Source organism: Thunnus maccoyii, chromosome 19 (assembly GCF_910596095.1).
Source record: "Thunnus maccoyii chromosome 19, fThuMac1.1, whole genome shotgun sequence".
Classification (NCBI taxonomy): Eukaryota; Metazoa; Chordata; class Actinopteri; order Scombriformes; family Scombridae; genus Thunnus; species Thunnus maccoyii.
Window position 1 is genome coordinate 5,523,172 of NC_056551.1, and position 12,042 is coordinate 5,535,213.

The 12,042-nt window shown below is 40.1% G+C and overlaps 2 protein-coding genes across 3 annotated transcripts; one reads left to right on the forward strand and one right to left on the reverse strand.

Moving 5' to 3' along the window:
- Nucleotides 1–447: 447 nt before the first annotated feature.
- On the forward strand, nt 448–3,746 carry LOC121885759 (coiled-coil domain-containing protein 42 like-2-like). The gene is made up of 7 exons (XM_042395486.1): nt 448–655; nt 1,715–1,841; nt 1,933–2,037; nt 2,315–2,497; nt 3,025–3,246; nt 3,358–3,516; nt 3,598–3,746. The coding sequence occupies exons 1-7, from the start codon at nt 615–617 to the stop codon at nt 3,724–3,726; spliced, it is 966 nt and encodes a 321-aa protein (XP_042251420.1). The 5' UTR covers nt 448–614; the 3' UTR covers nt 3,727–3,746.
- An 894-nt stretch (nt 3,747–4,640) lies between these two features.
- Nucleotides 4,641–11,727, reverse strand: LOC121886254 (oocyte zinc finger protein XlCOF6-like). Of its 2 annotated transcripts, none has more exons than XM_042396226.1 (5): nt 10,412–11,727; nt 8,812–8,986; nt 8,632–8,706; nt 8,172–8,231; nt 4,641–7,101 (listed from the first exon to the last, which is right to left on the reverse strand). In XM_042396226.1, exons 1-5 carry the CDS (start codon nt 10,622–10,624, stop codon nt 5,792–5,794), a joined length of 1,833 nt encoding a protein of 610 aa, XP_042252160.1. In that variant the 5' UTR covers nt 10,625–11,727; the 3' UTR covers nt 4,641–5,791. The 2 variants fall into 2 exon arrangements, with proteins under 2 accessions (XP_042252160.1, XP_042252159.1); XM_042396225.1 differs by having other exon boundaries at nt 8,172–8,234; nt 10,412–11,570.
- Between the last annotated feature and the right edge of the window lie 315 nt (nt 11,728–12,042).

Below are 12,042 nucleotides of genomic sequence, written 5' to 3' on the forward strand. Positions count from 1 at the left end.
TTTATCCTCTAACAGAATTTGTTAATAAATAGTTTTCAAGTGTCGGCTAAATGTTGTCAAAAACCCTTGCAGTAACGTAAGTCTCCAGTTTGTGATGGGCAATAAATGGTATACACTGGGGCTGGGCGATATGACCAAAATCTCACATCCCGATATAGGTCATTTCATATCCCGATAACGATACCTATCCCGATATAGCGCATTTTAATTCAATGAATAAACACTTGGTCCATTCCCTTCCATCTCCCCGTGCCGGCATAAAGCCACCTCCGTCTGTGCTTTTACATAGCATGCAGGTGTTCAATTTACAGGGAACTATGAGTGAAAGAGAAACTAACTAAATGTACCCGAGAAACTATTTTGCAGTGGTGGAAAGTAACTATCATTTTTTGAATGTTGTTTGTGGCGCTGTACTTTTGTTTGCATTTGAATTCCCGATTGCGCCTTTGTGCCTTTAAACGTTCCTCGTTTCTGTTACCATGGAAACGAGAAGGAGGGCCGCTGGAGACGAAGACGGATACACAGTTTGAAAACTAAGTTGACAGAAGAAAGAGTGAAACTTTGAGATTGTGAGACTTTATGGCCTGAAAAAACTTCAAACACAACAACATACCATGGCTTTTAGGCCTCTCCGTGAGAAGCCGACTCGTCAAAGGTGAGTTTAACCCTCCGGTCTTGTTCAAAATCACTATTCTCTCAGCTGAGTCTGTAATTTTTTAAAAATTTTGATGTTGCTTGCTACTTTTACTGCATAAAGTTTTTAGCCCATATCAGTTCTTGTCATAAGTATAAAATATCCATTCCTTTTTAGGATTTTAACCCTTCAAATGCCAGTTAATTTGCGCAACGCGCTTGTTGAAAAACAACCTCAAAATCAGCTATTATCCATATTCTCAGTGCTAGTGTTTTCTCTTGTATAATGAATAACACATTCTGGGATATGTAACTAATTAACAACAACACTGATTTATGATAATATGATACAACACTGATATAATGTATTGTTATTTTTGTGCAGGGAAAGCAAAATAGACAAAACTCCCACTCAGCTTGTTCGTGGCCAAAAATGGCCACCTCTTGTTTACATTCCGAAAATGCTATAGAAACACTATATATTAATATTATTTTCTACTTTCACTCGTTATTTTTTTAAAATTGGCATCAGTCCTGATCATGGAATCCAAAATTGTATCAATGACGGAATTTTAACCCTTTAAATACCTGTTTAGATTGCCTATTGCCACTTACCTTTCCAGTAAAAAAAAAAACAGAAAATTGTCATTTTTTACCATATAATTGATGCAACTGGATATTTCTTTTAATCATCAGAGCAGGTTAATACCTATCAATAAGTAGCAGTAACAATGATTTTTTTTAGTATAATTACTTCTTTTGAGCCAGGCCAAAAAACATTAAAATTCCCTCTCAGCTACCAGGTTTCAACTGGCCAAAAGTAGCCACGATAGAGCCAAGTGGTAGTATTGGATGCATACAGCATATTATAGACATATTTAAAGAGCTGAAGTTAAAAATAAAAAAATCAGAAAAAAATCCACACCCTTGGGACATTTTATGTCATATACATTAACACAGCTAAAATGGCCACAAATGGCCAGCATAGAGACCAGAGGCTCTCTCTGTCTGTGTGTGATCCAAGATCAATCTTAGCAGTCAACGTTAATAACTTTCTACTATGTTCATGTGTGAACTGAAGGTTTGCTGAGATTCAGTTGGTGGCGCCAAGACCCCCCCCAATGGAACTGGACGATCTTTTATTTGACGTACTGAAGAAACACCGGGAGTATGAAGATCTTACCAAAGTGTACAACGAACAACTGCAGGTGCTAACACAGCATTACTTCTACCTGTCCATTATAAATACTACATTATAAAGTAATGTAACCTCTGCCTGCTGTGTGTGTTTTTATGTAGACATTGAAGAGTTTGGAGCAGCGCGAAAAGGAGATGAGAGAGGAGTTAAAACAAAAACGGATTACAACGAAGGAGTTACTCTCCAGCGTTGATATGTTTCTTAAGGTAAGACCATTACACACTCCTGTATTAGACTGTTCACAAGGCTGGTTATCAGTAAAGCCAATGTGGGCAAATTCTCTATGGCCCCAGGAGTGGAGGGGCCCCAGGGTCAATGTTGTCAATGTTTTGTGTGCTATTGATGGACAGTATACACAAAGGAAGTGAAGAATTTTACCTAGCAGCTAATTCTTGCCCCAGGGTCCCCCAGCGACTTAATCCAGCCATGACTGTACACCTTGATTCTCAAACTAACTAACTAACTCCATCTCATTCTGTGAAGGATAAGGACATTGATCAAGCTGTTGAGAGGGAGAGGAAGGGGATGATTGAAAAGGAGGCAGAGATAGAGAGGCTGAAGAAGGAGCATGTTGAAATGAAGGAGAGGAAACAGGAGGCACTGCACCAGGTGCAGAGACTCTCTGTGTGTCGGGACTTCATGGAGCGAGTGGTCAAAATGACCAAGGTACTGCACGGATTTTTACAAGTTTTAATTTGTTTTCCATACAGGAATAGTCTACCATAAAATTATATTTATCCATTTAATAAACCATCTGTCAGAGTAAAGTCTTTTTGAAATGCATGAGACCACCTAACTACCCCTGCAGCACATTGCAAGTGTTGTGTTACTGAAAAAAATTGAAAATTAAATGACAACTGTTTTGATAATCGAATAATTGATTCGGTCATTTTTCAAGCAGAAATGCCAAACATTCACAGGTTCTAGTTGCTGAAATGTCAGGATCTGCTGCTTTTGCCTTCTTAGATAAAACAAGGAATTTGAAGACGCCACCTCAGGCTCTGGGAAATTATAATTATAATGAGCATTTTCTGTCATTTTATAGACAAACTTATTAATCAATGTATTGAGAAAATCATTAGAATAGGCTTTCTTAAAATGACTTTTATGCTGTTAGCGGAGGACAGGACACTGACATGTTCTCATTATGAACATCATGAAGTTTAATTTTAATGCGTGTATGTGTGTTACAGTTTCAAGATGTAAATGCGCTCGCAGATCATCTAGAGAATCTTCTACACGTCCGAGACAAGCTCTCTCAGAAGGAGCGTGAGGCAGAGGAGAAGGCCGACCAGCTGAGCAAAGAGCTGCTGACACTGGAGGACCAGCATCGCTTGATGCTCCTGCACAAGAACAATGAGCTGTCAAAGCTCCAGACCGAACTAGAGAAGAGGCGCTCTGAAGCTGACATCTGGGTACGAGACGTGATCACGTGTCAAAACCGGCCTCAGACAAGATCGAGTGTTGCTTAAGGACTCAACTACCATCTTCTGTGTGAAATTCAGTTGTCCCCTGTCTTCATACAGGAGAGGAAGTGGAACCACATCCAGGAAACCGCAGCAAAGAAAACGCTCCTACTGGGACAAATTAAGATGGTGACCCTCAACCTCTATGAATCGACAGGTGGGGCTGTAGGAGGAGAGGATGGTGTGGATATAAATGACACAGAGATGCAGCTGGAAAAGGTATGTACCCTGACAGAGCAGCGAGGGTGTCAACAGAGGACGATCAGCTGAACATACTGTCTCCTACTGTCTCCTTCCTAGATCAAGATTTTCATCCAGGACCACGACGCCATCGTGAAACAATATCAAAGTGCCTCGCAGAGACAGAGCAACGAACAGAAAAGAGACAAGTCCAAAAAGCGCATCGCACCTCGCAATAAAAAAAGTTGATTTTTCAGTTTAACCTTAAACACGAGTTTCCATTCTGCTTTAAAACCGAATTCACTAAAAGGTTGTTCATGAGTTATTCTAATGTAAACTCTGTGAGTTTGAAACTTGAAGACAATGAACTTCAATAAACTGAACACACTGAGTACAGTCAACAAAGTAGTTTCTAGTTGGATTCACTTTGCACTTTCGGTGTTTATTTATTCATGTATTTGTTTTCATTTTAATTAGGAAGACCTACATTGTATATGACAAACACTGTCCAATAAAACAATACATCAGAAAGCAAAATTATACAGATAGGCCTTAGATCACAAAGGGGATAGAAAATGCCTGTAAAAAATACCCTATATAGAGAATTCATAAAATATAGAACTACAGAGACAGAAAATAAATATAATAAATACACAATATATAAACATAAATATATTCTATTCTGTTCACTCTCAAATTATCTGGACTTTAAACAGAATGTGACGTGGAATGAGAATGATATTGATTTGTGTCATTGTGTGTAGGTTGTCATTCGTAGTAAACTGTGTCTTGTAAAACATAAGCATTTCGTCCCTTTTGACATAAACTCACTTTAAAATGAATAAAAGGTCTGTGGGTGTTATCTACACGTTTGGTTGTCGTTTGAGGCGACTGTCTTCAAATGTGCATTCCCGCGACGAGGGGTGCTTTTCACAGCAGGGGTGTGATTCAGAGGCGTGACTGAGATCAGACTGATCAGAGCTGAACTCTGCCATGAGGGAGAAGAAAGACATTAGTAGGACGAGGGGAGGACATTACTCCTCGTTTGATAACATTAAAAGTTAAGGTAGACTTTTCTGTCGACTCATTTAAAAAAGACGAGAGAGAGAGAGCAGCTGTGGTCGAGTGAGCTTGAGAGTGAATGAAGAGAGGATGTGCTGAAAATGAGAAAGCCGATGAATCAGATCAATAAAACCTTATTTTCTGATTGTTTCACAGCGGTTACGTTCTAAAAAGCACAAAGATGCCCACACATCTCCGCTCAATCCTGCGGTTGCACCACCTGATTTGGTCTGAATACGGGCTAAAGGGCTATAGAGAGCAGAGGAGAATTTAGTGCAACCATAAATTACAGCAAAACACAACAGAGACTCTCACACACTTAGCTGAAATTCAAAGAGTGAACATAAATTTGGTTAAATAACACAAATAAAGACAGTCTCTACCACGTTTTGCTTTCACTTATGGTCGCCGTCTCGCCGCTTCTCTGCTCTTTCTCAGCCCGCCGTGTGTGCGCAGCGCAGCAGAGGAGAGACATACAGCGGTGGAGAGTTGACAACAACTAAACTCATTATGTTACTGTAAGTGCAATAGTAAAAAGCCAAGAAGAGTAATTTATCAATGTGATCCACGCAAAAGATGGACAGACTCCAAATGACGAAAAATATTGCCGTAAAGAGTGTAATTTGCGTCACAACAATATAAACGATAGACATTTTTCTCTCGTCACACGTTATATATATCATCATATCGCACAGCCCTATATTGCCCAAAGTATGTGGACACCCCTGCCCACAAATTATTGCATACTTTTGGTCTTGGTTTGGACTTCATTTAGTTCCACTTAAGGAAATCTTAAATAACATTTCAGACAACCATGTGATTCCAACTTTGTATTAACAGTTTACGGAAGGCTGTTGTAGCTGCACATGACCACCCATGGTTTTGGATTGACAGGGTCAACAATCACATAGGGGTGTAATGTTGGAGTCTCCATTAAATTTTGGCCATGTAGTGTATGTAATTTTGCACTGTGATACAGAAAGTTTTACTCCTGTAAATGACCTTTTATTGCCATAAAACAGTTCTGTTGATATGCAATGAAGCCTGCAATAGTCTAATACAACCAGAGATATTAAAGGGGAGACACCTCAATACCAACAAGACTGAAAAAATATTTGATGGTTGGCAAATTTCTATTGTCTCACAGTATTTATCCTCACACTGCCAAGCCGATCTCCAGTGTATGTAAATGTATACACAACAATCTCTATCAGTGCTCAGTACAGGAAGTGACTGTGCAGCATGAAACGTTTTAGATTTTCACTGCAGTTTTTTCAGACTGTCCATCCCCTGCCTCCTGTGGCTGGTGACCCCTTTGATGCTTCTTGAACTCGCCGCTGTTTAGGAAGCCTTTCCTGCAGACCCTGCAGCGATACGGCTTTTCGCCTGTGTGGATGCCTCTGTGTAGCTTGAGGCTGCTGGAGTGAGAGAACCTTTTGCCGCAGATGTTGCAGCCGTACATCTTCTCCCCTGAGTGAATCAACACGTGCACCTTGAGATTGCTGGGGTTGCTGAACTTTTTACTGCACTGGTCGCAGGCGTAAGGCTTCTCCCCTGTGTGGATGTACATGTGGTATTTGAGATTGACCGTGCAGCGGAATTTTTTGCCGCATATGTCGCAGACCGGCTGCTCCCCCGGTTTCTTCCCGGTGTGGATCCTCATGTGGTTCTGAAGTGCGCTCGCGTGGCCGCAGCGTTTGCCGCAAGTCTCGCAGACGTACGGCCTTTCCCCCGTGTGGGTCAGCATGTGGTGCTTCAGGGCGCTCCGGTGACTGCAACCTTTCCCGCAAACCTCGCAGGTGAAAAGTTTTTCTCCGGTGTGTTTGCTCAGGTGTTTTTTGAGGACGCTCATGTCGCTGCATCCGAGGCCGAGCACATCGCAGCAGTTTTCCTTCTGCATGTGGGTCACTCGGTGGGTGGTCAAGGACGAGGACGAGAGGAAACTCTCACCGCACATTTCGCAGACAAAATCTCTGTCTCCTGAATGCAGATTCTCATGATCAGCCAAACTCTGTCTGCAGTTGAAGGTCTCCGGGCAGAGCGAGCAGACAAACGTCTTTTCCAGGGCGAAACATCTGTGCCGCTGGAGCGCCAACACCCCGGCGAACTGATTCTCACATAGCGTGCATGTATGGGTGCTAGGTCTCTTCAGGCTGTGCTGGCGCATGTGTCTGTTGAAGGTGGACTTGTAAGCAAACTCTGTACCACACTCTGAGCATTTGTAAAGCTTCTCTCCTGTGTGACGCCTTGAATGTGCGATGAGCCCCCGGAGTCCAGCGAAACGTTTGCCGCACTCAGAGCAGAGGTGAGGTTTGGTGTGAGTCAGGGAGTGCCTTTCCATCAAACACTTCAGAGCAAATGTTTTGTCACAAGAGGGACATTTGATTGGCCCTGTAGTCTCCTTATGTTTGATCTTTGATGTGGTAGTTGGAGTGGAGTCTGTATCCTCTTGGATGACATCCTCCTCGCTGGCATCGGAGGCCTGCTCTGCTGTCGTGGCCTGAGAGTCTCGTATGTCAGGTTCAGACGGGGAGTTATTCTCCTCATGTGTGGCTACTTCAGCTGCAACAAGAAAAAGCTTTGTAAGAGGACTCGAAACAAAGTAGGAAGCACACAGCTAACACAAGACAAAGCCACACAACAAGTTAAAATTCAACACATTTAACAGATATCTGTCAGGAACCTCGGTCATTTGTCATTTGTTTTGGTACAGAACAGATCTTTCTCTGTCTTGCTCTTGTTTCAGTTCTGGTTTTTTTGTTAGGGAAGTTTAGGGTTTGGGCTTAGTGAACTTGTTGTTTTGGGCATTGCTCATCTCTGAAGTTTTGTTCAGAAATAGCCTGCTACTGTTTAAACATTAGTTGCTGTGCAGCTGGCCATTCTTGGTAGTGGGAGGAGTGTTATGTGTTATGTTATGTCAAGGTTTCTCCTAGACCGGGGACATAACACATTTTAATAACAGAAAGAGATCAATTTGCTCAAGAAGACCAAGCAGTATGTAAGACGGGGAAAAATGTTTTATCACTTTAGAAGAGCAAGGAACCTTTTAACAGACTGAAATTAATGTTTCTGACACACTGCAAAGAGGTCAAAGTGGTGAGTGTGGAGCACAACAATGATTTAAAAAAACAAAAAGGCAAAACAATTTCAGTCTACTAATTAAGATTGATAACATTACTCTTCAGAAAATAAATGGAATTGAATTAGAAAACGTCCATATTTTTGAATGGCTGTATGTACTTTGTATTCACATTGATAACCCTGTAAATGCTTGAAAAAATATTCAGTCTGAAATTTTACCCGTTTCAGAAAATTGCAACACCTGCTACTTTGTAGACTTGATCCTGAAAACCTCTGTAAGATACTTCCTCCTTTTTCTAACAGCATCTTTGCACCACACATCCTAGACTTGGAATCATTTTTAAATAGTCTGGCTGCTTCCTTTTAATGCCTCTCAGGTCCTATTTTATTGTGTTCAGTGTGAATGTTGTAGATGAATAGTTTGTCCCTGGTTAATTAAAAATATGAACTTGTTTTCTCTCTCGCTCTCTCACACACACAGACACACACACACAGAGGACGTATCTGCGTGTCTGCTCTGATGGTTTGTAAAATCAAGAAGCAGTAGTTACCAGGTTCAGTCACTGACTCTGAGTCAGCTGCTGCTTCTGTTGCTTCTTCAGTCTGTCGCTCTACTGAAAACACAAAAACATGACATCAACATCAGTGAAGCTCACATTCAGATATAACAGCCTAATGAGGGATTCAAAACATGTTTTAATGACTGCTTTCTCTGTGATCATGTTGTATGTGTTTCATTTGATAGAGGAGACCAGTCATTTTTCTCAACTTCTAATATCACAACAATGCCCAGAAACTCCTGCAAACACACTCAGGCTGTACAAACAAAGCTAATGACTAATTATCTTGCTTTTGGCTGCCATTTGACGCCTTTATAAAACTGCTATGCTGTGTAGTTCTCATCATGAAGCAAGATAAAAGGATAAATCGTAACATGTAACGATACATCCTTGTATTCAAAATCATTTTATGCAACGTCTGACTAAAACTGAAACTGAGTGGGCAACATACCTTGGCTATATATATGGTCATCCCACACTTTTCCTATTTTCTTTATCTTCCGACGAGAGCTTCTCACCACCACTTCTGTAATTACAACCACAAGAATATGCAACACTGTTAAATATACAAAAAAAGTTGTCAATAGTCTCAATGAAGTGTCACTGCCACTGGAGTAATACGCTAACTTACGATTTTTGTGCCCTGCATTCTGTTTCACACTCCTCTGTTTCTTCTTGTCATCCAGCCGTGACATCTGATCTGCAGCACGACTACCTTCAGCTTCACATATGGACACTTTCACAATCATTGATATTTTTTCAACCGCACATTTGGTCCATGTCTCCATGAGGGCTGCAAAGTGGCTCTGGAAAGACATGAGGAAGAGCAAATGAAGAGCAGCCAGAGAGGTTGATTATGATTAGTGCTTTAACAATTAGGCAACTGAGTCATTAACTGATTAACTGAGCAACAGAATGTAAATCCACAACAATTCTGATGAACGATTAAGGAACTTATTACACAGAAATGCTTTCAAGCTTCTCAAATGCTGCTTTTCTCAGTTTTATATCATCGTTAATTGAGTATCTTTGGGTTTTGGACTGTTGGCTGTACAAAAAGAACAAATTATCTACAGATTTATTGATGATATATTGTTAGTTGCAGTAATGTTAGCACAGGTTATGTTATTGCTATGTTGTTGATTGGTTATGACACTGTTGTGAACCAATAGTTGCTGTTACTTGTGCCAAAAACAGATTTCACTGATCATATTTAACACTGTCAGAATTGTAAAAAATGAATTTTGTAACATAAATATTTCACACGGAATCAACATTTTGCAAATAAAAATAGATGGATGGATGGAACAGAAAGAATGAAACAGAAGGATAAATTCACCATTCGATTTTTTTTAAACAGCTTAATTGGAACAAGTATACAACAAGTTAACAGCACCTTGTGTATACAACTTGAGTCTACAATCACAAACACAGCAGAGGGACTAAAGGTTATAATAAAAAAAAAAAGAAATAGTTAAATAAATGTTTTGTAAGGCTTACAGTGGTTATATGTTTTAACGACTTTTTTTGTTTGTACATTTAGATAAAGAAGAAATGTATCGTTTGATATGGACAGTCACCTTTGAAAAGTTTGGCTTTTTGCTTAAGAATTTGGATGTGTGAATATAAAATTTACAATACAAAAAATACAGGATACAAAAAAACAGTTTGAGCACAGTGTTAAAGGAAGAACTAGAAGAGAGGAGGCAGTGCTATCCAGATTTAAATAAGACACTATTTCTGTTAGGAAAAGTAAATTCACAAGCATGTGCACATTGTAATATAACTGAGAATGCTGAGTACATATTAATGCACTTTGTCAAATATAATGAAGAGTTAGGTTACAGCAAGGGGTGAGAGAGGCCAAACGGGGATGGGATTTGGAGGGAGTACTAGGAACTGGTGGTGATAAGGTGAGAGAAATTCAGAGAGGGGTAGTAAAATTCTTAGTAAACACCGGAATGTTTAAGAGAATATAGTGTTTGTTGTTGTTGTTTTGTTTTTGTTTTTTTGAGTAGGAGTACTACATACGTACGCTAGGTGGCGGTATGCACCTATAAGTTGGTATTGCAATACGCCAATAAACACAAAGATGAAGAAGGAAAACGCAGTTTTTTTCAAACTTTGGCTGACATATCAATAACCCGGATCCATGATTCATAACCACAGCCCATAATAGAACTCTGACGTCACATGCACGTTCTCACTAAAACAGTACACGTGTGTGTTACCGTAACAGTTCCGTTAAACTGCTGTCTCTCCTCCGGCAGAGTCGCAGTCACTTCGCTCTCCTCGGTCTTCACAGCCGGCGCCGAGCAGCTCTGAGCGGACACAACGTTGGCCGAGTACTCGTCCAGAAGTCTGCGGAGCTCCGACACCGCGGAGGCCACCAGAGTCTCCATCACTGCAGATATCTGACTCTCAAAAGTGTCTAGGCTGAACATGTTTGTTAGAAACTTCACGGTCTGATTTATATTAGAGTTTTTTGTAGTCGCTGCGTTTCCTCATTCTTCTTCGAGTTATTTACGGGGGACTACTTGCACTGTATGAAGACAGTTTGCCCTCCAGAGGACATGAAGCAGTACAGCAATTTTTGTTGTAATATTTTGGATAGTGCTCCTAAAATGTGTCTCTTCTACTGAACTGACATTTTTCTTTCTGCTCCCATGTTCTTGTGCAGCTACAGGGACAGCATCATTAAAACCATTTTAACCAAACAATTCAAAACCACTTGTATGGAAGCACATTCATTCACATTTATTTATTTATTTATTTGTGCATTTAAAACAAATCAAGCAGTTTTTGTTTGTTAATGTTTCTGATTGCTTTATTTTAGTGGCTTATGTCTATTTTGAAAGTTTTCACATTTTTCTGACTTATTGAAACTACAACTATTAGCATTACAGATGTTAATGTTAATATACTGCTGTACTTCAGCATTGTAAACACTAGAGGGCAGTGAATACACCTGATTCTAAATATACTCAGCACAGTTTAACTCCACCAGTATCAACACACCTCCACACTATCACTTCTGGTAAAAATAAACAAATAAAACAGTTTTTTGGATATGAAGAGTGTCATTTATGGGCAGCTTCTTGCATAATATTACATGTGTATTAACTATCCTTAAATCATACCAAACATAGAGAGAACTTTTTGGGGAAAAGTATTCCTCTGGTGCCTAATGTCAGTCCTTCCTTAGCTGATACAATGGCTGTATCATACTCAGTCATAAATCCAGATCTTCGGTCATCTCTGGTTATGCCATTCTACTCAACCTAAAAGGCTCTGATCTCTGTTGAAAGTCTTGCATGCCGCATGGTCACTGTACTTTTCATCCTTGAGATTTCTCCACAGATCCACGACAAAATGTTGAGTGCTGACGGGACTCCTGTTCCTGCTGAACTGAGCCAGTGTGTTTGATTCAACTGCTGTCAGCTCAGAAGGCACAAGAGGGAGGCCAGATGTTTCTGTCAAGACATTGGCCAAAGACTCCACATGTGTCGCTCTGGTGGTGCCATTCAAAGCTTGCTGAGAGAGGCGTGAAATTCTGCACATTAAATAAAACATGGTAGGAATTAAATGTTTATAGGAAACACATTTCCTTTACTGTAATTACTTGCACACAGCTAAACTTCAGAATATTTATATTTCTAATTATCTCTTTTTTTTTTTACATAATGATATTATCTGTTAGTGTCAGCCCTAAGGAGAAGTAAACACAGTATTGCCAATGAAAATATAATCCTCTAATTGTTTAAGGGAAAATTAATTGGAAATTTCAGAGGGATGAGATTACTTGGCAACATCACAAATTGTCACTCAATCTGACCGCAAAGGGAGAGAAGTTACAAAAGCT